Raw genomic sequence first — 27371 nt, 5'->3', positions numbered from 1 at the left:
TCACTATGTCACTGAAACCGACCGCTGCTATTGGTCGGTCTCAGTGACATAGTGAGGGCATAGGGCCGTCGGCGCCATTTTGTTTACTGGCAGCCGACGGCCCTATGCCCTCACTATGTCACTGAGACCGATCGCTGCTATTGGTCGGTCTCAGTGACATAGTGAGGGCATAGGGCCGTCAGCTGCCAGTAAACAAAATGGCGCCGACGGCCCTATGCCCTCACTATGTCACTGAGACCGACCAATAGCAGCGGTCGGTCTCAGTGACATAGTGAGGGCATAGGGCCGTCGGCGCCATTTTGTTTACTGGCAGCCGACGGCTCACGCCCAGGAGATCGTTCCCGGACCGCTCCTGGACCCCCGCTGGACCACCAGGCACGGTTGGCAGGTCTTGGGGGGGTCAGGAGGGTGGGGGGTTGCAGGAAATTAATTCGGCAGGTCTTGGGGGGGTCAGGAGGGTGGGGGGTTGCAGGAAATTAATTCGGCAGGTCTTGGGGGGGTCAGGGGGGTGGAGGTTGTTAATTTAAAGGGATGGGGGGGGGGGGTTTTTGGGGGTTCCCACAGAAAGAAAAATTTTCTGATCTGGGGAGTGGACCGAAATGGCCCTCCCCAGACCCGAAAACAAAATGGGGAGAAAAAAAAAACCTATGCACTCCCCTAATTTGCTCCATAAGACGCCCAGACGCAGAGCCGGTTTAGCACAATTTTTTTTTTTTTTTAATTTTCCCCCTCTGAATCCTAGGTGCGTCTTATGGTCAGGTGCGTCTTATGGAGCGAAAAATACGGTATATAGAATATACTTCCGGTGCCTTAAAGGTCTGATATGCTTGTGCTTTCAGAAAATTAGTAGACACTCCCAAAACCTGTGAATGAAAAAACACTTCGAGCGGTCGTATGAAAATCAGAATGCAGCCAGGGCGGGCATCTGGACTGATCCGTGGTACTACAAGAACGAAAATTAGCAGGTAAGAACCAATTTTCCTTTCCCTGTATGTTCACGGATCAGTCCAGACAGTGGGATGTACCAAAGCTTCCCTAAGTAGGGTGGGACCGAGACAGTCCCACTCTAAGCACCTATCTGTGAAGGAACCAAAAACTGGCGCCTGTACATTGATAATGACGCGTAAAGGAATGAAGAGACTTCCAAGTAGCTGCTCTGCATATCTTTTGTGGAGAGACCAGTTGGCTCTCTGCCCAAGAGGTAGCCTGCGAATGGAGAGAATGGGCCTTTAAGCCCTCCGGCACCGGCCGGCCCCGACCAATATATGCCAACATAATCGCCTCCTTGAGTCATCGAGCGATGGTAGCTTTAGAAGCCTTGTTCCCCCTATTTGGTCTACTCCATAAGACAAAGAGATGATCGGAGACCCGAAAGTCGTTTGTAACTTGTAAGTATTGCAGGAGTACTCTTTTTACATCAAGGCGCCTTAGGTCTCCGCCAGGCATGCTCGCAATGTCTTCTGGAGAAAAAGCAAGAAGCTCCACTGACTGATTTATGTGAAAGGAGAACATGACCTTTGGTAAAAAGGATGGGATTGTTTAAGGGAAACACCTGAATCAGAAAGGTGAAGAAAAACCTCCCTACAAGACAAGGCTTGAAGCTCGGATACTCTCCTGGCCGAGCAAATAAGAGAATAGAAATACTGTCTTAAGAGTCAGGTCCTTAAGCTTGGTTCACCGGAGGGGTTCGAAAAGCGCCTCGCAAAGAACTCGAAGCACTAGATTAAGGCTCCACGACGGACAAGTAGCCCGGTAGGCAGGCTCAAATACTTAGCCCCTTTGAAGAATCGAACGACATCCGGATGGGCCGCCACCACGTAACCATCGACCCGCCCTAAGAGGGAACAGAGCGCCAAAACTTGTACCTGCAGGGAATTGAAAGATAAACCCTTGGAGAGGCCATTCTGTAGGAAGGAGAGGACCTGGGACACCGGGGCCCTGCGTGCCGGTACTCCGGAGTCGGCACACATAGTCTCAAACACTTTCCATACCCAAATGTAAGCGAGAGAGTTAGAAGTCTTACGTGCACGCAACAGAGCGGATATAACTTCCTCCTTATAACCCTTCTTCCTCAATTTCCGCCGCTCAAAAGCCAGGCCTCTAGACAAAAGCGATCCACCTGATCAAAAAATACGGGACCTTGCCGCAGTAGGTTTGGGAGGTGACAGAGGCAAAGAGGACCGTCTATCGCGAGGTTCACCAGATCTGCGAACCATGGTCTCCGGGGCCATTCTGGCACCACGAGAATGACGAGCCCCCTGTGAAGTTCTATTCTTCTGAGTACCTTTCCCATCAGAGGCCAGGGTGAGAACACGTAGAGGAGAACATCGCGAGGCCAGGGTAGGACTAGGGCATCCACGCCTTCTGAGCAGTGCTCCCGTCTGCGACTGAAGAATCTAGGAGCCTTCGCATTCCTCAGGGTGGCCATCAGGTCTAAGTGGGGGGGCTCCCCACTAGCGCACAACAAGATCCATCGTCTCGTCGGACAATTCCCCCTCTCCGGGGTCTAGATGTTGATGACTTAGGAAGTCTGCTTGAATATTCTCCTTCCCCACAATGTGGGAGGCTGCCAGTCGACCCAGATGGCGCTCCGCCCAGGAGAGCAGCTTGCTGACTTCCAGGGCCACCAGACGACTCCTGGTGCCACCCTGGCGATTGATGTAAGCTACTGTGGTGGCACTGTCGGATAGGACTCGCACAGCTTTGTGACGGAGCAAGGGAATGAACGTCTTGAGTGCCAGGCCAGTGCTCGGGCCTCCACACGATTAATGTGCCACTGGGATTGGACTGGGGACCATTGTCCCTGTGTAAACCGATTCTGACACACCACTCCCCAGTCAGAGAGGCTGGTATCCGTTGTAACCATAATCCACTGGGGTGTCTCTAGAGGCTTCCCCTTCAACAGGTGAGCGAGAGAGAGCCACCACTGCATGCTGGCGATGGTAGAGTCGGAGAGTGGTAGGGGTGTTTGAAACTCCTCCGAGACCGGCTTCCAGCGGGACAGCAAAGCTTTCTGTAAAGGACGCATATGCGCGAAGGCCCAGGGAACCAAATCTATAGTTGAAGCCATAGAGCCCAGGACCTGGAGATAGTCCCAGGTTGTGGGTACGGAGAGATAACAGATGTTGTACTTGATCTATGAGCTTGAGCGCCCGGGCCTTGGGCAGCAAAACTTTGCCCATGCGGGTGTCGAAGCATGCTCCTAAGAATTCCAGGACCTGAGAGGGCTTGAGGATGCTCTAGGAGAAGTTCACTATCCACCCGAGGGAGGTGAGGAATGACAAGAGGCTGTTGACTGCTATCGTGCAGAGTTTCTCCAACTTTGCCTGAATGAGCCAGTCGCCCAGGTAAGGAAGGATTAGGACTCCCTCCCAGGGGAGGAAGGCCGCCACTACCACCATGACCTTAGTAAATGTGTGTGGAGCGGTGGTGAGTCCGAACGGAAGCACCCGAAACTGGTAGTGCCGTCCCAGGATGCTGAAACGAAGATACTTCTGATGATAATGATGGATTGGGATGTGAAGGTAGGCCTCCGTCAAGTCGAGAGAAGTAAGAAATTTGCCTGAGCGAACTGCTGCTATGACCGCCCTCAGGGTCTCCATCCGAAAATGGGGGACCATGAGGGCCTTGTTGACTCTTTTGAGGTCCAGGATTGGTCGAAAGGAGCTGTCCTTTTTGGGGACGACGAAGTAGATGGAATACTGTCCGGACCCTTGTTCCTCCAGGGGAACCGGGACTATGGCACCAAGCTCTTGAAGCCTGTTGAGAGTCTGGCATATAGATGGATGCTTCCGACTCCCGCAGGGAGAGATTAAGTAGCGGACAGGGAGGTACCAAGCAAATTCTAAAGCGTAGCCTCTTTCGATTACCTCGAGGACCCACTGAGCCGAAGTAATTTTGACCCATTCCTCAAGAAATAGGGACAGACGTCCACCTAAGCTGGGAATGGAGGAATGGGCCGGCCACATCTCATTGGGAGGACTTTATGGCGATCCTTGAGGGTTACCCTCCCGGAATGAACGTCGTCCACCAAAGGAATGAGACCATGATTGAGATCTAGTGGAGGTATTTCTTTGGGAAGCCCCCCGCAGTTTGTTGTACCTGCGCTGCCCCCGGAAACGAGAGCACGAAGGAAAAAAAAAAAGACTGATTGTTTAGGGTGGTCCTCAGGCAGCTTATAAATCTTGTTGTCACCCAAAGATTTAATAAGCTGTTTCAGGTCCTCCCCAAAAAGCAACTTACCCTTGGAAAGGGAGAGTACCCAAACTGTGATTTAGAAGAAGAGTCTGCTGTCCAAATTCGCAGCCAGAGGAGTCATCTGGCCGACACTGCTGAAACCATGGCTCTGGCCTGCACCCTGAGAAGATCATAGAGGGCATCAGCCCCATATGCAACCACGGCTTCCAGCTGCTCCGCCTTTCCGCCTCTCCAGACAGGAGGTCTTGGGTGCTGAGTAATTGTTGAACCCACCTGAGGCTTGCCTGCTGCACGAGACTGCTACAAACTGTTGCCCGAATACCGAGCGTAAGACTTCAAAAATCCTCTTCCGATCCTGAAGGTCCTTCAAAGCTGTCGCTCCGACCACCAGGATGGTGGCTCTCTTTCTTACAGCAGATACCGAAGCATCCACCTTAGGGACCTTGAGCATCTCTAGGTACTGGCCCGGGAGGGGATAGAACTTGTCCATTGCTCCGCTGACCCGTAAGCCGGAGTCAGGAGCTTCCCACTCTCGGAGTAGTAATTCCATTAGCATAGGATGTAAAGGGAAGGTACGTGGAGAGGCTCTCAAAGCCACCAGGACAGGGTCTACGTTACTGGAACTCAGGGTAGTCTGTGTTTCCTCCAGAGGGGCCTCTATGCCTAGCTCGGCCAAAACAAAAAGGTATGAGCGGGTCCAGCTCCTCCCACTGGAACAAGCGTAAGACCCGCGGGTCGTCCCCCTTGACCGGCGGATTCTGAGTGAGAGCATCAGCATTCGGGTCAGAGTATGGAATCTGAGAGGGTGGGGTAGGAGGATCCGGCGGGTTTTGCCCCCTGGGTATGGTCCTAATCAGAGTGGTCCCTTGGGAGACAGGGAAACCTGGTCTGGATACCCGAGGCACTTTGGCAGATGGAGGGCCCATAGGAACCTTCACAGGAGGTGGGGGAGGGGGTCTGTGGAGGGCTCCTCATGCTGCAGCAAGATGGCCACATAAGCCTTATGTAGCAAAAGTACAAAATCCGTGAAGAAATGAGCGGGAGCTTTTCCTGGCCTTGAAGGAGGGGGGAGAGGTACCTCGTCCAAGGGGTCAGGTACCACATCAGAAGGACCCATGGGGCTTAAATCGGGGGAGAATGAGGAAATTCCAATTCCCTTCCCCCCTCTGGTAAGGAAACAGGCTCGGTATCCACCGACAAAATGGCTGCCGTTCCCACGGTTTTCGCGAACGGGGCCGGCCTGGCAGCACGCTTGCCGGCTCTGACTCGAACAGCTGATTTCTCCTGCACCAACGAGGGCCCTTCCCCGCCGGGTAAACAACTCGAGCAAATTCCCTCACAGGAGAGCCGCGAAGCAGGTTCTCCACAAGCAATACAAAATGGAGACCTCGGCATCCTGAAGTGGGGGGTGGGGGGGTGTGAGGGGCTGCCGCAGGAAAAACGGCAAGGATCCCCTGTGCCTGGCTGCGAGCGGGAGAGTAAAAATAGCTCTGCTCTCCACTCCTTCCCCCGTAAATTGCTTGTCCTTGTCTAAGGTACTGAGAAAGTAAAGTGCTCTCGTTCAAATTTTTTTGGGTTTTTTTTTGAAGCAGCTTAAAGAAACAGAGGAAGAAACCTCTGTCAGCTACAGACCCGAGGCATGGAACTTCTCAGGGGTCTCAATGGGGGAGGGACTGGACCACCAGTATCACCCCTGAGCCAGGCAATAGGCTACCGGGATAGGGTCCTAGGCTGAAGGAATCAAAGGGACAGGGTCCCCCCTAGGCCCTAGTAAGAGCAAGGAGACTGGAATTTCTGTTCCTGCTGAATAAAGTCTTTTTTTTTTTTTTTTTAAATAGGTTGAAATCAATAAATACTTGCTTGATCCTTAATAAGTAAGGAAAGAAGGAACTTTCACAATCCAAGAAACTGCTGTAAAGAAAGGGAACCACAGGTTCTACTATCTGCATCTGCTGGAGACAGAGAAATATTGAAGGGACACAAGGGGAGCACTGTCCTGATATAGGATACCTTTTGAGTTTTTCTGTCTCCATCTGCTGGACAGGAGGCTCAACCCACTATCTGGACTGATCTGGGTACGTACAGGGAAAGAGGATTACATATTGTATCCTCTGATGTTTGCATTGTGTATACATTAAGTTCTTTTAAGCAATTATCTTCCCAGCACAAAAAGAGCTGTCCAAAGTGGTAAAAATGTATAAAAACTAAGAATACATCATTTCAAAAACATACAAATAGTAATTTTAATCTGATTCTGACCTCAAAACTTGCTAGAAAACAGATCATGTATATGACATTTACCTCTTGTTCTAAATTATATTCTTCCTTGGAATTAAGTGCACACTTCACTGTCAGGTAGTCTCCATTTTTAACAGCATCCCTCAGCACATCTGAAGAAAACAGAATCAATAAGATCTAAATATTTTCATGTTTCTGCCCTACATAGAAAAATAAATGTTCTCCCAAAGGTCTATCACTCACTGTTTGATATGGATTCTGTTGTTGGAAGAATTTCATCTTTTCCATCAAGATGCTTCTGAAAGTCCTCCAGGGTCATCCATTCTAACTGCAAGTCCATGCCCAAACTAAGAACTTGTTTGTCATCTAAATTAAATTAAAAACATTTTTGTTAAACAGAAAACCCAACAGAAAGTTTTCCTCCTTTTTGACAACCAAATACATAGGGATTTTCCTTAGTGAATCGACTCAATTCAGTACAGATCATCTATAATGTCATACCTCAAATGGCAAATGCCATAGATACTGGTAGACTGGTCGTTACACAACCAATAGAAAGGCATTTTCAAAAATGCTAAGATCTCTTATTAAACAGACCATCATAACTCGTTTCCAGTCCACCAGTAGCCTGGTGGAGAAGAAACGAGATGAGGGAATAAAAAATGAAGTAGCTAAGCTCAGTACAAACTCTCCAGCTTCTGAAACAAGCAGTTGCCTTCTCCTAAGCAGCTGTGATAAATAAGTGACAGCAGGATGTCAAGGCTGATGTAATATTAAAATGACACCAGGGTAGGTTCATTTGTGCCAGAATCTATGTAGTGCCACCAGGAAGAGAAAGAAACAGAAAAAAAACCCCAAGAAAAAAAAAAAAGACTTTTCTCTGGAGCACTATGAGGCAGTTTTCCTGTTGAAGCCTATGAGAACTACAGACAAGATGCAGAGATTTAAAACAATACCATTTTAAAATAAGATTGCCCTATCAAGCTGCTCTATGGTTCCCCTTTAGTCTTTCTTTTCAAAAGAAAGGGGACATATGTAGAGGAGACAGACACTAATGCTTTGATTATGGAAATAAGTGGCATGAAATAGCTAATAATGTTCAAGTGAAAGCAACAACAATGCTTATAATGTGCCATGTTAATAACTGGAAGAGTTTCTTTTTAAAAAGACACAGTCTAACTTGTACTCACCAGCATTGTCCTGCGACTGTTGCCCACTGTCTGCTATCTCTTGGTCCCCTTCAGATGCAATGAATGACCAGATGTCCATTTCATCTTTTGCACTCCTCTTTTCTTTGTACCCTTGTTTAGTTTCTCTAGCTTTGCATTCATCTGGTTTACAATCAAATGCAGACTCCTCCTTTTTCCTGTAATTCTCTACATATTCACCCCTTTCTTCTGGAGTTAGTTGAAATGTATCAAAAGCATTTTTAATTTCTTTGGGAACTGTAAAAAGAGAAAGATGTCCGAAGTTAACAGTGAACACTGGAACCAGACACTACTAAAGACAACAACAATGATGAGCTATAAAATATTGTAGAAGATGCAGGCAGGTAATGCAGAGAATTGACAGTGTATATGAACAGACAGTAAACATTACAGCATAAAAACAAGAAATATCTAATACTTTGCTAATAAAACTAGTACAGGTGCATATGGGGTGGTATTAAAATAAATGGTTCTGTATTAAAAATGTAAACATTTTGTTCAATGATTAAAAAAAGATAAAATATTGAAAAAAGATAGAAGCCTCCCTATGATAGAAAACATGGTAGAAAGGAGTGTGTGTGGTTTGTTTTAGTTTTGTTTGTTTTTTTTAATACACTCAGTATCAAAAGTGGTGATATGTAGCTAAATTTGCTTTACAAATGGCTTTAACACCAAGACAATAGTAGGAAAACTAGAAATCATGGCTAACAGGGTAAAAATAATTAGAAGAGTTTGAAAAAATGGCCACAGTTGCTAGAATACAGGGCACGCTGCTCCAAGACTGCCTTGTTCACAGATATGGTAGAAGGTGGATCCACAACTATAAAACAAAGAAAGGGCAGCAGAACAGTAAAGTTTAAAAGTAAGGGATTATAGAAATGAGTTGATCTCAGGAAGGGCAATAATGAGTTTCCCCATGGAACTTGCAGTCACTGTCACCAACTGTTGAGGAATCCAGGTACTTGAGGAGGCCAAAAATGGGGCTCTTCCTTGACCTGCAACTAAATGGGAATAGATTTGGCTATAATCTGAAAAGGAGATGTCTTCTAGTAGAGACGTACTCCTTGCCTGTGGAGGAAATGGGCTCAAGGGAAATTCAGGTAAGAATTCCTCTTTAGAACATATCTCCTCAGATGTGCAAGGAGACTAATATGAATACTCAGAGTCACTTTTTATGTAGACTGGAGATGACAGAGGATGTGTCAAGTCTAGAGCTGACCACCTTTTGACACCAATGGATGACTCAGAGGGCATCTGAACTGGCCATCAATGAACATTTGGCTAAGTTTCCTTCTCAGAGGATTTTCTTCTATGATTTGGCACCAACAAGCCTTGAAGATAGACACGATGAAGACACTTGGCTGGACAGGGTAGACAGTAGTAAGCAGGTCATTTGTCATTTCATGTGAAATTGAAGCTGTCAATCTATGCTACACAGCACTCTTCATGCATTGAGTAACCGCTTCTGCTACTTGCCTCTGAAGTTCTTCCTAAAGATTACTGAGTCAAAGAGTCAATGATTCTCAGCATGAAAATGGACTCTCTTTAGGTCATCTCAAGGTGACCCAAAAGCTCAAAGATGGACCTCTATAAACAGTCATGGTGAATATGCTGGGTAGAGAACACATTCCAGTATCCTCTGTTCTTGGAGTCTTGTGAAAGATTGGCATAATTTGTCCTTATCTTTTGATGGGCCCTTGATGCCATTTCTTATTGTTCCATGCTCAAGTGCTCAGAGCCCAATAGACAGTGCAAAATGAAAGTAAAGACCCATTTCATTCTTTAAGCCTATTCTTAGGCTTTGATGAAGTAGTCACTACCTTCCCTTGGCACATCTTAGCCTCTAGTAGACGGCATAGCTCCATGGTCTTCATGTTTATTTTCAAAGTATCTGTTGCCAGTTTCGTGGACCCATATGTTCTTTGAATCCTCAACATGAGTGTGATGAGAGGTGTGGAAGTGAGCCCTTGGTGCTGTGGCATTGTTGACACTGCCTTGTAAGCAAACCTACAAGGCCTATGCTGACAGCTGTTGAACGTGCCCTGAAGCAGGACATGCTGGAGCTACACCTATACCAGTTACCTCCCTACAGGTTAAGCCCTTGGATTCTGGTAGCCAGCAGGGCTTACGTGGTCCCTAGAGTGGTCAATAGAGTAAGAGTTCGAGAGCTTGCCAGAGTCAGGACAGGCAAGAGACTGGAGAAGTAAGAGACAGGCCAAGGTCAGGGCAGGCAGCAGACACGCATGGCTGGGCCCTTGGCAAGAAGTCAGGTCCAGGCAGCAGGCAAGTGAGGTCAGGTCCAAGGCAAGAGGTCAATACCAGAAGATCAGGCCAGAGAGGAATGAAGACACACAGTGGACACTGGAAGAAACTCAGACGAGACAACAAGCTGGACAAGATGGACTAGGTGAAGCAAGGTGGACGAGACTGGTTAGGCAAGGCAGGCTAGGCAAGGCTGGAACAGGAACAAGCTGGAATGCAGGACAGTCAGAAACACAGGAGCAACATGCACTGCTCTTAGCAGGAAACCTGTTGCTGAGCTGTCTGTTGCTCCTTGGAGGGAGTCTTTTATACTGTAGGGCCCATGTTGTCATCAAAGGACGCCACAGCAGAGTTCCCCCCCTCAGGCCATTTAAGTGTCTGACCGTCAGATGCGCACGTGCCTGTGGGGGCTGGAGGAGAGGCAACACGGCGGCATCCTAAGCTGCGCCCAGCAGGGCCTAGAAGCTGGCTGTGTTCCAGCTGCAAAGATCTGTTGGAGTCCACAGGATGAAGTGGCTCATAGAAGCTGGCTGTATTTTGGCCGCAAACACCTGTCGGCGGTCAAGGCTTGAGTTAGGCCACTCATGGGGCCATCCTGTAACCTGGAAAATGTAACAATGAGAAAATAGTCTCATCTTTCAGAACTTAATGCCCCTGGTGACATTCTAGAGTAGATGCTGCAGAGGGACACATGATCCTCACTCAGATACCTGTAGCAGGTCACATGACTACTGATGGATATTTTTTGCTTGCAATGTGGGCAAATTCTGAATTCAAGTCTTTTCTTATGCCATCAGAAAAACTGTCAATGTGAAATCAAAAGAAAAATTTTCAAAGGAAATATTAAAGGAGAAAAATGGGATCATATGGCTAGGAAGACCTGTCATTCCTCTTCATTCCAGCTAATGTTTGCATTACATTTGTTTTTCTTTGACACTATATTATATACATTTAAGGACCACTTTCTGATATTGGAACGTAAACTTTTATGATGTATAGCTTGGAATAACTTATACAAATGTGAGTTAGGACAGTTAATGGAACGCAAATGATGGAATTCTGTTGAGTTAATATGATGTATGGTTTGATGCTGTGAAGCCCAGAACAATCAGTTTGTGTTTGGCCTGTGAATTTAAAATGGTACCAATAAGTCTGTGTGTTTAGGTAGCAGCCACGGAGAGATTTTTCTTTTTCTTTTTAAAGAATTGCCATAGAATGTTTGCTTACTGAAACCATAACACCCTATTTTGCATGTAGTTCAGGAGTTGAATAATGTGCCAGGAAATGGGAAAGGTGCCGTGACATTGGAGAGCAGTGGTGGTACTGTTTCACAAGAGTGGGAGCAGAGAAGAGGCTGGAAACTACAAGCCAGTTAGCCTCACCTTGGTGGTGGGAAAATTAATGGAGATGCTGTTGAAGAAAAGGACAGTGATCTATCTACAATCTGGTGTGTTGCTCGATCCGAGGCAGCATGGATTCACAAAGGGAAGGTCCTGTCAGACAAATCAGATTTTTTTTTTTTTTTTTTGAATGGGTGACTAGAGAAATTAAACAGGCAGGAGTGCTCAATATGATTTACTTGGATTTTAGTAAAGCTTTTCATACGGTCCCACGCAGGAGACAAACAAAATGAGAAGCTTGGGAGTGGGTGCCAAGGTAGTGGTGTGGACTGCAAACTGGTTGACTGACAGGAGACAGTGTGTAATGGTAAATGGAACCTACTCTGAAGAAAGAACGGTGTAAAGTGGAGTGCCACAGGGATTGGTTCTGTTCAATATCTTTGTGAATGCCATTGCGGAAAGGATAATTTGTCCATTTGTGGATGATACTAAGATCTGCAACAGAGTAGACACACGTGAAGGAATAGAGAAAATGAAAAATGTTTTACAAAAGCTTGAAGACTAGTCAAGGATTTGGCAGCTGGGATTCAATGCCAAAAAGTGCAAAGTCATGCAGCTGGGATGCAGAAATCCAAAAGAGTTGTATGTGATGGGCAGTGAAAGACAAATGTGTACAGAGTGGGAGGGAGACCTTGGTGTGATAGTGTTTGGTGATCTGAAGGTGGTGAAGCAATGTGACAAGGCGATAGCTAAAACTAGAAGAATGCTGGGCCGCAAAGAGAGGAATAACCAGTAAGAAAAAGGAGATGGTAATGCCCTTGTACAGATCCTTGGTGAGACATCACCTTGAGTACTATGTTCAGTACTGGAGTCCACACAATCGTTAAACCTTTTTCGTTGGAAAGAAATCAGTAGAACTAGGGGTCATGAAACGAAATTCCAGGGAGGACGACTAAGAACCAATGTCAGGAAATACTTCTTCATGGAGAGGTGTTGGCTGCTTGGAATGCCCTTCCAGAGGTGGTGGTGAAGACAAAAACAGTGAAAGAATGCAAAGGGGCATGTGATAGACACTGGATCCCTAAAGGCTGAAAATTAAAAAAAAGAGTGTATGAGGGTAACTTGCTGGTGCAGTGGTTACTACCCTTAACCAATAAGCTTTGATACGGTTGATGCAACTCCAACATTTCTCTCTACTTCAACAGAACAGGATAAAAGGGAATTGGATTCAGACAGCAACTGACAAGGGCCCTGACTTTTACAGTCTGGGAAACTGATAAGAAAGGGGATAACAAGCACGGTATGGCAGATACTACCACAAGCTTGCTGGGCAGACTGAATGGACCATTTGGTCCTTTTCTGGCATCATTTCTATGTTTAAGTAGGTGCCATAATGTTGAACTGCTGCAGAGATTTTCTTAGATTTTTATGAATGCAAATAAATACTGTTTATTGACTGTGTTAAGAGAGTATTATCCTTATGTAATAATACATTGTAGAACAAAGAATGTGTCCAATTGCTTGTATTCAGCTTTTATTTTTGAGAAAATATTGGCTTGATTGATGAATGGGAGTCCTGTTGTTTCTTTCAGTTGATATAAGGTGCTGCATGATATAGTTCAGGATAATGAGCTTCACCTGGAGTCTTGATCATGGGAGCTTGTGAATGAGAGAGGGTTTTTTTTCTGTGTAAAGTTCCTTTATCTTTATTATTTTTTTTTGCTTGTTGAGAAGTACTGACCAAGATGTTCTAGCCGAGTTTTGTATAGCCCTTGCAGAGAAATTTAGAAAAAACATAATACATTTTTCTCTACATTTGTCACTTTTTTTGGGGAGTTTTAGTTTCGAATATGAAATTTTAAAAACAGGCCCTCATCTATGCTAAACACACTACATTTATGAAACATTGCATTTACTCTTCCCTTTGATTTCAAAAGTTTTTTCTGTTGATTTGCATTAACACTTTCCATTGTTCCATTACTTACTCTTTATTCCCCTCTGCTCTTTTCTGCTTTCCTTTTCAGAGTCATGTTTTTTTCTGGGTTTTTCTTTTGTTGGTTCAATTTTCTTCATTTCCTTATCTTGGTAAACAAACTAAAAATGAAAGTGGGATTCTAAACTTTATTAATATGCATAGCTTAAGAATTCACTATCGTTTCAGAATATAGACCCAAAGAGGATTCCAAATCATGCATCCCTCTCCAGACTCAATACTGCAGGCAACAATGTTCATCCTTACCTGTATGAACTGGGACCAGGGAAGAGAAAATAGTTGAAAAATGAGCCATCAGCTGAGACTTAAAAAAAAAAAATCCAAAGGAAAAGGGTTTTTTTTCCCCTTAACATATTGGAGAAATTACTTACCTGATAATTTTGTTTTCCTTAGTGTAGACAGATGGACTCAGGACCAATGGGTATTGTGGTCTCCTGATAGCAGATGGGAGACAGAGTCAGATTTCAAAGCTGACATCAGCCTACATATACCCATGCAGCATGCTTAGCTCTTCAGTATTCTCTTCGAAAAGCCAGTGTGGATATATGTTGCTTAATACTTGATTACACTTGAGTATACTTGATTAAGCTTGAACTGGTTCAACTGATTATATATTTAAAACGTTTTGGCACTGGAGACCGCCGGTGCACTGAAACAATAAATGCAGACACCTAGGTAACTGTGGGTGTCTTAACATAGAGGTAGGCCGTGGCTTACCCTTACAGTCTCAAGATTGATATCCGAGGTTCTCTATTTCTGGAGCAGCCATGGGCGGGATGCTGAGTCCATCTGTCTACACTAAGGAAAACGAAATTATCAGGTAAGTAATTTCTCCATTTCCTAGCATGTAGCCAGATGGACTCAGGACCAATGGGATGTACAAAAGCTACTCCCCTACCAGTTGGGAGGCTGCCCGTGGCTCACTTAGCATTGCCCTTGCGAAGGATGTATCCTCCCTGGCCTGGATAATCAGGTGGTAGCACCTGGAGGTGTGTAGGGAGGATCGTGTCGCCGCCCGACAGATCTCAGCTGGCGAAAGCAGCCTGGTTTCAGCCCAGGAGGCTGCCTGGGCCCTTGTAGTATGCACCTTGACCTGTAGAGGTAGTGGTTTTCCTGCCTCTATGTAGGCAGCATTAATGACTTCTTTGATCCAGTGGGCTATGGTCACCCGCGATGCCGCTTCCCCTTGTTTCTTCCCGCTGTGAAGAACGAACAGGTGATCAGTTTTGCACAAGGATTCCGATCTCTTGAGGTATCAGACTAGGATTCTGCCTACATTCAGGTGGCGAAGGAAGTGTGAGTCTTCTGAATCTCTGTGTTCATCTGGAGATGGTAAGGATATGGTCTGGTTCATATGAAACTGGGAAAGGATGGTGCCGTACGCAGATGTATGGTGCCTGGGGTGAACCTGAGGAATGGTTCTCGACAAGATAATGCTTGAAGTTCAGAGATGCGCCGAGCTGAGCATATTGCGATCAAGAATGCCGTCTTTAAGGTCAAGAGGCATAGGGACAGACCGCTTGTTGGTCTGAAGGATTCCCCTGCTAGGAAGTCTAGTACTAGGTTGGAGGTTCCATAGAGGCACCGGCCACTTCAGGCTGAGTAGTTTTGCTAATGTGGTTTCCACTGCCAGTCTCTTGGAGTGGGAGTGGCACGGTGATCTCATAAATTTGTCTGGGGGGGATGCTTTGGAATTCCGGGGAGTACCCCTCTCGAATGATAGAGGACCCACTTGTCCGATGTTACTTTGACCCATCTTTGGTAGAAGAGGGTAAGTCTGTCCCCTATGTCTTCTTCCTGTGGATGGGTCTGCATCTTCTCATTGTGGGGAACGGCTGGAGCCTGCCCCTGAGCTTGCTCCTCTCAATGTGCTTGTTCCGAAAGGACTGTAACCTTCCTGAAGTACGAGGTGCTTGGACTGTGTGTTCCTGTAAGGTTTAAAACGCTGTGATCCTCTACCCTTGGTTCTTCTGGGGGAGGAGCACTGATATGTTCTTTTTTCCTGTCTTTAGGTAAACAAGGTACTGGGGATTCGCCCCATTTGTTGGCTAACTTCTCCAGTTTGGTCCCGAATAGGAAAGATCCTTTAAAAGGCATTTTTGTGAGGTTTGCCTTGGAAGTCGCGTCAGCCGATCAATTTCGGAGCCATAATAGTCTTCTGGCCGCCACTGCACCGGCGACACCCCTGGATGATGTGCGCACGAGGTCTGCGGTAGCATCGGTGAGAAAGGAGACCGCAGGTTCCATCGCTTCCCCAGGCGTGGTAGCGTCTCTGGAGAGGAACAAACAGGAATGTGCCATCAAGGCACAGCAGGAGGCAATTTGTAGCGTCATTGCTGAAACAAAGGACTGCTTAAGGATGGCTTCCAGCCTTCTGTCTTGGGCGTCCTTCAGTGCTGCTCCTCCCTCCACAGAAATTGTGGTGCATTTTGAGACAGCACAGATCATAGTCTCTACTTTAGGGAAGCGTAGAAGTTCCTTGGCGTGGGTTCCAGCAGGTATAGAGCTTCTACTGCCCATTCCCCTTTAAAACTGGCCTCTGGAGCATTCCATTCCAGGTCAATAGTTCCTTGATGGGCTCCAACATAGGAAAATAGCATGAGGCTTTACGGAGGTAAACCAACATGGGATTCTTTTTCTGTTCCAATGTAGGGTCCGTGCCTGGGAGACTCAGTATCTTCATAGTTTGGGACACGAGGGCTGGTAAGTCGTCTTTGTGGAAGAATTGGAGCATGGTGCGGGGTGGCTCCATCCCTGGGGGGGATTTCCCCTTCTTCCAGGGAGTCAGTTTCCTCATCTGAGGTGTCTGGATCCCCATCCGGGATGCTCTTGGTTAGGAGAGGCATGCCTTGAGAGCCTCAAGAGGTTCTGGGAAGGACTTGTGCTTCCAGCGGAGTTTGAGGCAAGTGTACAGCCGGGGCTGGTTGCGCCTGGACAAAGGTTTGCAGCCCTTTGAAAAATTCTACCCAGGAGAAGGTTCTGGAGACCGTATCTACAAAAAGACAAAGACAAGATGGAAGCGGTACAGAGAAGGGCGACCAGGAAGGTGGAGGATCTTCATCGCATGACGTACGAGGAGAGATTGAAGAATCTAAATATGTACACCCTGGAGGAAAGGAGGAGCAGAGGTGATATGATACAGACTTTCAGATACTTGAAAGGTTTTAATGATCCAAAGGCAACGACAAACCTTTACCATAAGAAAAAAATCAGCAGAACCAGGGGTCACGATTTGAAGCTCCAGGGAGGAAGATTCAGAACCAATGTCAGGAAGTATTTCTTCACGGAGAGGGTGGTGGATGCCTGGAATGCCCTTCCGGAGGAAGTGGTGAAGACCAGAACTGTGAAGGACTTCAAAGGGGCGTGGGATAAACACTGTGGATCCATAAAGTCAAGAGGCCGCCAATGAAGAGTAGGTGACTCGCCAGAATGATGGCTACTGCCTGGAGACAATACCCTTATTCAATAAACATACACATGGTTACTGTGACTCCAACATCACTCTAAGCTTCAACAGCAAGAGGAAATGTGGAAAAAAGGATTTGCACTCACAAAGACGGGAGTAGCTGGCTTGTTACGGCGGTTACTACCCCAAACCAAATATCCAAATTACTACCTCCACCTTCCTCTATTCCTGATGCCTTTCAACTAGCTTGATCACTCCATTCTTATACTTCACTTTCAATGCATATCCAGCATAGTTCTCTGCTTCAACAGCAGGGGAGAAGAAAAACTGTTACTTCACACATCCAGCAGAGCTCTCTGCTTAAACGGCAGGGGAGAAGAAAAAAGGGTTCGCACTCACAAAGCGGGGAGTAGCTGGCTTGTTACGGCGGTTACTACCCCAAACCAAATGTACCTGATACTTCACTCTCGACGCATATCCAGCATGGCTCTCTGCTTCAACGGCATGGGAGAAAGACTGATACATCACGAATTTCCAGCATAGCTCTCTGCTTCAACGGCAGGGGAAAAGAAAAACTGATACTTCACGCATATCCAGCATAACTTCAACGGCAGGGGAGAAGAAAAAAGGATTCACACTCACAAAGTGGGGAGTAGCTGGCTTGTTACGGCGGTTACTACCCCAAACCAAATGTGCCTGATACTTCACTTTGGATGCATATCCAGCATAGCTCTCTGCTTCAACGGCAGGGGAGAAGAAAAAAACTGATACCTCACGCATATCCAGCATAGCTCCCTGCTTCAACGGCAGGGGAGAAGATAAACAACCAATAAGGGCTGTATAACATAATCTGGGTAAAAACAAATAAGCATGGGTGTAGCTTGCTTATTGCGGCGGTTACTACCCCTACTACCTCTAACTAATCAAGCTAGATATTTCACTTGGATGCAGCTCCATCACCGCTCTCTACATTAATGGCGGGGGTGGAAGGGAATTAGAACCAAGAGCTAAGAGAAACAGATAAGTATGAGAGAAGAAATGAGGGAAGCTTGCTGGGCAGACTGGATGGGCCATTTGGTCTTCTTCTGCCGTCATTTCTATGTTTCTATGTGGATACCAGGAGGGATTGTAGAGGTAGCCCCAGAGGAACTTTCCTGTGGGGGTGCCGAGCTGGACATAGTTAAGTCCGGGGTGCCATCATCAGTGGTTCCGGATCATGCTCCTGGCTGTGGGAGGTCTTGATTTGGTTCTCCCTGGTTCTGTTCGCACTGGTGGCACAGGAGGGATTCTAATTCAGGCTGCGCAGCTCTCAAGTGGAAGGATGGGCAAAGGAAGGGCCCCTTGGCCTTCTTGGATGGTGGTGCCATTGTTTGTGCGCGTGTAGAGCTTAAAAAACTCATCTGTGCGAGAGTTATGCGCGCGGATGCTCTTAGTTGTGCGCGTCGAGAGCGCAGAAGTTGTGCATACAAGTTGTGCGTGCAGGCGGCGGGCTTTGTGTGATTGGCCCAGTTATGCGCGCAGTTGTGCGTGCAGCCTAGTTGTGTGTGCTGCTGTGCACACAACTCCAATGTGCGCACAGTTAAGCATGTATCCCTTACGGATGTGCTCAAGTTAGGCGCCTCAGGTTTCTAGCCTGCTCCGTGTGTACCAACGGCGAGGGGGGAAGATGGCGCCGACGACCCCGGCGACAAGATGGCGACCGCCCCGGAGGGTCTCCACGTGTGTGGAGCCTCGCACCAGATCGGGGCCTAGCCAGAGGGAGGCTGCTCAACCCGATTTAAACCTCGGAGAAAGGTCGTTACAGCTGTTCGAGCCTTGGAGACCGGAGACTTAGAAGTAAAGGTTTCTACCTTACCTGGTCTCGGCGCTTACCGGTCGCGTGCCAGGCGGTCTCCCAGCTGCGAGGGGAGAGGGAAATACCTTCACCACCGCGCTCGAATCTGCACCCGCTGCCTTTCAGCCACCCTGGGAGCTACGTCCACGCCAGGAATCAGCCAGCAGACTAAGGCTCACCTATGAGGGATATCGAATCGACTTCAGGAAAGTCTTGACTGGGGGAGGGACCATTAGGTTTCACCGCAGGAGAAGCGGGGCTCTCTTCTTAAAAGTACATTTTCCTTCTTCTTTCTTGTAAATGTTACACTATTCTCTTTTGGATAGTGTCTGCATTTGCTATGGGAGACTGAGAAATACTGAAGAGCTAAGTATGCTGCACGGATATACGTAGGCTGAAATCAGCTTCAAAATCTGACTCAATCTCCCATCTGCTATCAGAAGAGCACAATCCCCACTGGTTCTGAGTCCATCTGGCTACACGCTAGGAAATTTTCCCTTTTGTTCAACACTTCCCTCCATCCTCTCCACTTCCTTTAAGCTTGTACTTTTCTATATAGGGACTCTGGTTCCTCTTAGCCTAGGTGTTGCAGCTCCATTCATCTTGGAGCCCTGGGTAACACCAGGCACCAAATTTCAGATGGGATTTTGCCAGCCCTGACAGACCATTCCTCTTCTTCCCATACAACCCCACCCCATACACTAGGAAAGGGGCTGCCCAGGAGTCTTTCCTGCATATATCGCAATACTTTGCACATCTCTCTGTCAGGCCGATACAGTAAAAGTCACCCGCTCTCCTGTGCGTGCGATTCAGTACAAAAAAAAAAAATATTCAAATTAGGGCCTGCGGTAAAAAGAGGCTCTAAGGACACTAGCGCGTCCCTAGCACCTCTTTTTTGACAGGAGCGGCAGCTGTCAGCGAGTCTGACAGCCGACGCTCAATTTTGCCGGCGTCTGTTCTCAAACCCACTGACAGCCACGGGTTCGGAAACCGGACGCCGGCAAAATTGAGTGTCCGGTTTTCAAGCCGCGAGCAGATTTTACATTTTTTTTTTAAATTTTTAATTATTTTTAACTTTTGGGACCTCCGACTTAATATCGCCATGATATTAAGTCGAAGGGTGTAAAGAAAAGCAGTTTTTACTGCTTTCCTGTGTACTTTCCTGGTCCCGGAACCTTTGGGTAGGTGCTAATTTCTGAAAGTAAAATGTGCGGCTTGGCTGCACATTTTACTTACTGAATCACACGGGAATAACTAATAGGGCCATCAACATGCATTTGCATGTTGTGGGCGGGGAGGGGGGGGGGGAGTTTGGACACGCATTTTTGACGCACTATTACCTCTTACTGAATAAGAGGTAAAGCTAGCGCGTCGAAAACGCACGTCCAAATTGTACTGCATCGGCCTGTGTGCCACCACTGTTACCAATTATGACGACTGGCATCTTACAAATAAATCTTGTAGCTTCCAGGCAGACTAACAAGTTTTCCCTCTCACACTGCATCACATTTATATGCAGAACAATAAGGGGAAAGAAACCACAATTTTTTTCTTTTTTGCATTATTTAACAGTTTTAAATGTTTGCAGTTAAGGAAGCAATGTTGAGATTACTTACCTGATAATCTCCTTTTCCTTAGTGTAGACAGATGGACTCAGAACGAATGGGTATAGTATGCTCGTACTAGCAGTTGGAGATGGATCTGTAGTCAGCACGGGTACATATACCCCCACAGAAAGCGTAGCAACTCAGTAATCTTCCTTGCAAAAGCTGTTATGGATGTGTGTACTGACGCTCAGTGAAATAGTGAAACAGGATTCCCCTGACCGATTGATAGTAGCTGGAGACCACCAGCATTCCCAACCGGAAGGTGTCGACACCTGGCAAAGGGGATGCTCTTATGTAAACAGAGGACATGGCTTACCTTGAATCGGTGAAACCCATGTAGACTGGCAGCTGGGCAGGATGCTGAGTCCATCTGTCTACACTAAGGAAAAGGAGATTATCAGGTAAGTAATCTCAACATTTCCTGGCGTGTAGCCAGATGAACTCAGAATGAATGGGATGTACAAAAGCTTTATTCCCAGCCTGGGCGGGAGGCTGCCTGAGGACCTTGTAGGACCGCCCTCGCAAATGCTGTGTCCTCCCTGGCCTGGACATCCAGACGGTAGAACCTGGAGAAGGTATGGAGGGAGGACCATGTCGCCGCTTTACATATTTCTGCCGGCGACAGCATCCTGGATTCTGCCCAGGATGCCGCTTGTGCTCTGGTAGAATGAGCCTTGACCCGTAGAGGCGGAGACTTCCCAGCCTCTACGTAAGCTGCTCAGATAACTTCTTTAATCCAGCGGGCGATGGTAGGCAGAGAGGCCGCTTCACCTTGTTTCTTCCCGCTGTGCAGGAGGAACAGATGGTCCGACTTTCGTATGTCTTGTGTCACTTCCAGATATCTGGGCAGCAATCTGCCGATGTCGAGATGGCGTAATAAACGCCCTTCTTCAGATTTCTTCAAACCCGCCGTGGTAGGCAAGGATATGGTTTGGTTAAGGTGAAATTGTGAGACCATTTTAGGTAGAAAGGAGGGAACCGTACGAAGATGGATAGCCTCCGGAGTGATTCTGAGAAAGGGATCACGGCAGGACAGTGCTTGTAGCTCTAAGATGCGGCGTGCTGAGCACACCGCTAGCAAGAACACCATCTTCAAGGTTAGAGAACGGAGAAACAGGCCCCGAAGGGGTCTGAAGGTGGATCCCGCGAGGAAATGCAAAACAAGGTTGAGGTTCCATAAGGGTACAGGCCACTTCAGTGGCGGACGAATATGCTTGACTCCTTTCAGGAAGCGAGAGACATCTGGGTGCTTGGCAATGGTCTTGCCATACCCTCCTGGGACCATAGCAAGACAGCGCAGCCACTTGAACCTTGAGAGAGCTGAGGGAGAGACCCTTCTGAAGCCCATCCTGCAGGAAATCTAAAACCCCCGGAATTGTGGTCACATGTGGGTTGGTGCCATGAGTGTCGCACCATGCTTCAAATACTCTCCAGATCCTGACATAGGTGAGAGATGTGGAAAGCTTGCGAGCTCGGAGGAGTGTATCTATCACGAGCTCCGAGTAACCTCTTCTCTTCAGTCTAGCCCTCTCAATGGCCAGACCGTAAGAGAGAATTGAGCTGGATCCTCATGGAGGATGGGACCTTGACGTAGAAGGTCCCGGAGAGGAGGCAGGGGAAGAGGCTCCCCTGCCAGTAGTCTTCTCATGTCCGCGTACCAGGGTCTTCTTGGCCAGACTGGTGCTACTAGAAGAACTAGGCCCCAGTGGTTCTGAATCTTGTGGATGATGGCGCCCAGCAGAGGCCACGGAGGAAAGGCGTATAGTAGAGTCCCTGGAGGCCATGGTTGAACCAGGGCATTGATCCCGTGTGAGAACGGATCGCGCTTGCGGCTGACGTATCTGGGTACTTGAGCATTGGACTTGTCTGCCAGTAAATCCATGTCCGGAATCCCCCAGTGATCCACAATCATCTGGAAGGCTATGGGTGACAGCTGCCACTCTCCCGGATTTAGGCTTTCTCTGCTGAGGAAGTCTGCCGTGGTGTTGTCCTTCCCGGCAATGTGGACGGCAGAGATGTCCTGAAGATTCGCCTCTGCCGAAGCCATCAGTGGGGCGATCTCTAGAGATACTTGTCGGCTTCTGGTTCTGCCCTGACGGTTGATGTACGCCACCGTGGTGGCGTTGTCTGACATCACTCTGACTGCTCTGTTCTTCAGACTGTGAGCAAATTGAAGGCACGCCAATCGGACTGCCCGAGCCTCTAGACGGTTGATGTTCCACGCGGATTCTTCTCGGTTCCACCGCCCTTGTGCAGTGAGGCCTTCGCAGTGTGCACCCCAGCCGCTCCGGCTGGCATCTGTGGTGAGCAGAATCCACGTGGGGGGAGGACATCTTCGACCCCCTGCTCATGTGGTCGGACTGCAACCACCACCGTAACTGGGTCCGTACTCTGGCAGGCAGAGGTAGGTGCATGGAATAGTTCCGTAGACGAGGGCTCCAGCGAGAGAGCAGGGAGTGTTGGAGAGGCCTCATATGGGCCCTTGCCCAAGGTACCACTTCCAGGGTGGATGCCATGAGACCGAGAACCTGCAGATAATCCCAACTATGGGCCGACTGGCTCCCATCAAGTACTGGAGACGCGTCTGGAGTTTTAACCTTCTCTTGGTAGTAAGACTGACTGTGTCTGCCTGGGTGTCGAACTGTACTCCCAGGTATTCCAGCAACTGGGAAGGCTGTAGGCAACTCTTGCTGAGATTGATGACCCAGCCCAAGCTCTCCAGAAGGGCGATCACTCTTTTGGTTGTCCGAGGGCTCTCCTCTCGTGATTTCGCCCTGATCAGCCAATCGTCTAGGTAGGGATGGACCAGAATAACTTCCCGTCTGAGTGCCGCTGCTACCACTACGGCCACCTTGGTGAAGGTCCGCGGTGACGTGACCAACCCGAAGGGCAGAGCCTGGAATTGGAAGTGGCGTCCCAGAACCTTGAAGCGTAGGTAGCGCTGATGATCCGGATGGATCGGGATATGCAGGTAGGCTTCTGACAAGTCTAAGGCCGTGAGGAATTCTCCGGGCTGAACTGCGGTCTTGACGGAGCGCAGGGTTTCCATGCGAAACCTCGGGACCCTTAAGTATCGATTGACTGACTTGAGGTCCAGTACGGGCCAAAAGGTGCCCCCTTTCTTGGGTACCATGAAATAAATGGAATAGTGTCCAGAATTCACTTCCCATGCAGGTACTGGGATGGCGGCTTTCAAGGACAGGAGCCTCGCCAGGGTAGCTTCCAATGCTGCCTTCTTGTGTGTGGGACAGGAAGATTCCACAAACTTGTCCAGAGGGAGGTGATGAAAGTCCAGATAATACCCCTCTCGGATGATGGCGAGAACCCACTGGTCCGACGTAATCTCGACCCATCTGGGGTAGAAGAGGGTTAACCTGCCCCCTATGGCTCCATCCCCCAGATGAATCGGCGGATTCTCATTGTGAGGTGCGGCCGGGACCTGAGCCCGGGCCTGCTCCCCTCTTGCGCTGCTTGGTCCGAAAGGACTGATTCCGGGCCTGAGGACGAGGTGCCTGGTAGCGACTCCTGTAGGGAATGAAGCGCTGGGAGCTTCTACCCCTGGAGGGCCTTGGAAAGGCGTGCTAGTTCCTTCTGACCCGATCTTCTGGCAGTCGAGGTACTGGAGAGGCGACCCATGTGCTGGCCAGTTTATCGAGGTCGCTGCCAAACAGGAAAGAGCCCTTAAAGGGCAATCTGGTGAGGCGTGTCTTCGAAGGAGCATCGGCTGACCAGTTCCGGATCCAGAGCTGCCTCCTGGCGGCTACGGAGGATGAGGTCCCCTTGGCTGTTGTCCAGATTAGGTCTGATGCAGCATCCGTGAGGAACGCGAGAGCTGACTCCATGTCTGCTGCTGGAGCGTTGTTCTTGACCTGTGACAAACAGGAACGCGTCACCACCGTGCAGCAGGTTGCGATCCGCAAAGACAGAGCCGCCACCTCAAAAGTCTGTTTCAGAATGGCGTCCAGTTGGTCATGAGGCTCCTTGAGGGCCGCTCCCCCCTCAACTGGAATGGTAGTGCGCTTGACCACAGCGCTAATCAAGGCGTCCACCTGAGGGCACGCCAGCAGCTCCTGGATAGCCGGTGCCAGGGGGTACATGCCTGTCAGGGCCCGACCCCCTTTGGATGAGGCCGCTGGTGCAGCCCATTCTAAATCTATCAGTTGTTGTGCCGCTTGCAAGAATGGAAAATGGCGGGCTGTAGGACGAAGACCTTCCAGCAGGGGGTTCTGCGCAGAGGGTACCGTAGCGCTGGGACCCGTAATATCCAACTCCGCCAGGCACTGAAACACCAGGTCGGAGAGATCCTCCTTAGGGAAGAACCGCCTCATGGTTCGATATGGCTCAATCCCTGAGGGAAGTTCCCCCTCTTCCGGGAGTTCGGACTCCTCCGGTGAAACCTGGTCCGACTGATCCGGACTGTCTAGCGGTGGAAGGACCCGCTCACGATACGGGCGTGAGGATCCAGGAACAGGATCCGCTGGCGCCGCAACCGCAGCAGCAGCCGCTGTCGCAGCCACCGCAGGAACAACAGGAACCGCAGAAGCCGTTTGCATCTGTACAAAGGCATGAATCCCCTTAAAGAGATCCACCCAGGAAATTGAAGCAGTCTCTAATTGCCGGGGTACAAGATCCCCCGGGATTCCAGATTGGTCGAGACTGCCCGCTAAGTCTGGGGTAGCCCCTGGGGAACTATCAGCAAATCGTGGCTGAGACTGGTCCTGGCCCGAAGGTCCCACGGCCTCCTCACATTGGGCTCATAGGGCGTCTGGCTCTTCACTGTGTGTGGCTCTAAGCTGGCATGCGGAGCAGAGGCTGAGGGCTGTAATGCCAGAGGCAGGCGGCGCCCCCACTGAAGACGCTGAGGCGTTCTGTTCCATTGAAAAGTATGCACAGAAGGATAAGCAGCAACAATATATGCTTAATACAATAGGCGCTCAACCATATGCGGCAGCACTATGCGCTGAATACAACAGGCGCTCAATAATAATATGCGGCAGCAATGTGCGCTGTATACAATAGGCGCTGAACAATAATATGCGGCAGCAATATGCGCTTAATACCACAGGCGCTTAATAATAATATGCGGCAGCAATATGCGCTTAAAACAACAGGCGCTCAATAATATCCAATAGGTGCTCAGCAATATGCGGCTAGCAATATACGCTCAATGATATACAATATGCTCTCAGCAATATGCGTTTAGCAATATACGCTCAATGATATGCAATATGCTCTCAGCGATATGCGTTTAGCAATATACGCTCAATGATATGCCATATGCTCTCAGCAATAAGCGGTCAGCAATATACGCACAATGATGTATATAATATGCGCTTAGTCAGAGACATGCGCCTATCACGGGCGCTCAATACCTGAACAAGGCCCACAAAATGGCGCCCTCCGTGGCGTGCCACGCCGCCGATCCTCGGTTCCCCGGAGACCAAAAGTAAGAGATGTACGCCTTACCTTATCCTCGGCGCTTCCCAGCTGGAACCCGGGCGGTCTCCGGCTGCGGGGGGAGAGGGCAAGTACCTTCACCGCCGCGTTGGAGGATATGCACCCGCTGCCTCGTCCACGCCGGGACCGAGGCGCCTCGCTCGCCACGCCCGAGCCTCGCCCGGGGGCTATGTCCCTGCCGCGATTCGGCCACCGGACCGAAGACTTAAACCTCCGGGGATCACGGAAATCACCCCGGGAAACTCTACTGGGGGAGGGACCCCAAGGGTATCATCGCAGGAGTGCGGGGCTCGATGCTGTAGTAGAAATTTAGAAAGAAGAAAGTAGATTGGAAACACGCTCAGCGAGCGTGCAGGCTCTCCAAACTGCTTTGGAGACGAAAATTATTGAGTTGCTACGCTTCCTGTGGGGGTATATATACCCGTGCTGACGTCAGATCCGTCTCCAACTGCTAGCACGAGCATACTATACCCATTCGTTCTGAGTCCATCTGGCTACACGCCAGGAAATACTATTTATTTATATATTACTCAAATTTATGTGTCACCCTTCCAGAGGCTACCCAGAATGGCAGAAAGCCCTCTGAAGTTTTGTGGCCATCTTGCCATGTACTGATGAAAGCTGCTAGTCAAATTTTTTGTTTTTGTTTTTCATATTGCCTTTGAGGTTTAGTGTCCATATGGACACTTACTGATGAAAACAGATGGCTACACAAAATTTCATGGTTATTACTAGTCAATGGATTTTAACAATGAACTAGACCAGTGATGGCTAACCTATGACACGCGTGTCAGAGGTGACACGCCGAGCCGTTTTTGCTGACACGCCTAGCATTTCGGGACTATCGATTTTTATTTTTTTTTTATTGGCTGTGCCGAGCCTTTTTTTTTTTTTTTTCGGCTGCGCCAACCCTTTAAAATTAGTTTTTTAGTATCCCTCCAGCCCCCCCCCCAATGCCCCCGGGTGCAGGGAGGCGCAGCGACAGGCAGGGCCGTGGTGAGGCTCACTTCACCACAGCCCAAAGAAAAAGATCGTGTTGAACGCGCTGATGCTCCTCCTCCTTCCTGCCTGTGTGGCCCCGGAAGTAAACGTTGCCGGAGCCGCGTGGGCAGGAAGGAGGAGAAGCATCAGTGCGTGCAGAAGAGGAGCATCGCTTGCGCTTATGGGCAGCCGCGAATCTCAAATCGCAGCGGCCCGAGAAGAGGAAGAAGCCCAGTAGCAGGGCCGCTGCAGAGCCCATCCTGTGCGACCCGCGAAGAGGAGGCCCAGAGGTGAGAGAGAGGCTGAGGGTCTGTGTGTGTGCGCGCGTGTATGACATGAGTTGAGAGATTGTGTGTGAGAGTGAGGACCTGAATGTTTGCAGAGACTGCATGTGCTTGAGCAAGACAGCATGTGGGAGTGAGAGAGAGCCTGTGTGTGTGAGAGTTAGACAGCATGTGCCAGTGAGAGCCTGTGTGTGTGTGTGTGTGTGTGTGTGTGTGTGTGTGTGTGTGTGTGTGTGTGTGAGAGAGAGAGAGAAATGCATGTGAGAATGAGAACCTGACTGTGTGTTTGAGGGAAGAAGATGGAGAGAAAAGAAACAGAAAAAAAGACAATATAAAAGGAATTGGCAAAAAAAAAAAAAAAAATAAGAAAGGGAAGGTGGAAAAAAAAAAGCCTGTGACCAATCAATTAGAAAACTAAGATCAGACAGCAAAGGTTAAAAAAAATATATATATTTTTAGTGATTGGCACATGTAATCTTTGGGAATGTGCAAAAATAGTAACATCCCCAATAGTCATGTGGCAGCAGTGACAGTGGCAGCAGAGGAATGAGAGAGGTTCCGAGG

At 48.5% G+C, this 27371-nt stretch overlaps 1 protein-coding gene across 2 annotated transcripts in view; it reads right to left on the bottom strand.

Moving 5' to 3' along the window:
• The window catches only part of MPHOSPH8 (M-phase phosphoprotein 8), a 248377-nt gene that overhangs the window by 180890 nt on the left and 40116 nt on the right, over window positions 1-27371 (bottom strand). For both annotated transcript variants that reach the window (XM_029602497.1, XM_029602498.1), the window contains exons 4-7: window positions 13231-13339; window positions 7626-7880; window positions 6679-6801; window positions 6499-6587 (exon numbers count right to left, since the gene is read on the bottom strand). In XM_029602497.1, coding sequence (XP_029458357.1) covers window positions 6499-6587; window positions 6679-6801; window positions 7626-7880; window positions 13231-13339 — 576 coding nt within the window. The remainder of the gene's footprint in view (window positions 1-6498; window positions 6588-6678; window positions 6802-7625; window positions 7881-13230; window positions 13340-27371) is intronic.

This window comes from Rhinatrema bivittatum, chromosome 5 (assembly GCF_901001135.1).
Source record: "Rhinatrema bivittatum chromosome 5, aRhiBiv1.1, whole genome shotgun sequence".
NCBI classification, from domain to species: domain Eukaryota; kingdom Metazoa; phylum Chordata; class Amphibia; order Gymnophiona; family Rhinatrematidae; genus Rhinatrema; species Rhinatrema bivittatum.
The sequence above is the reverse complement of the archived record's forward strand: the minus strand, read 5'-3'. Positions and strand labels throughout refer to the sequence as shown.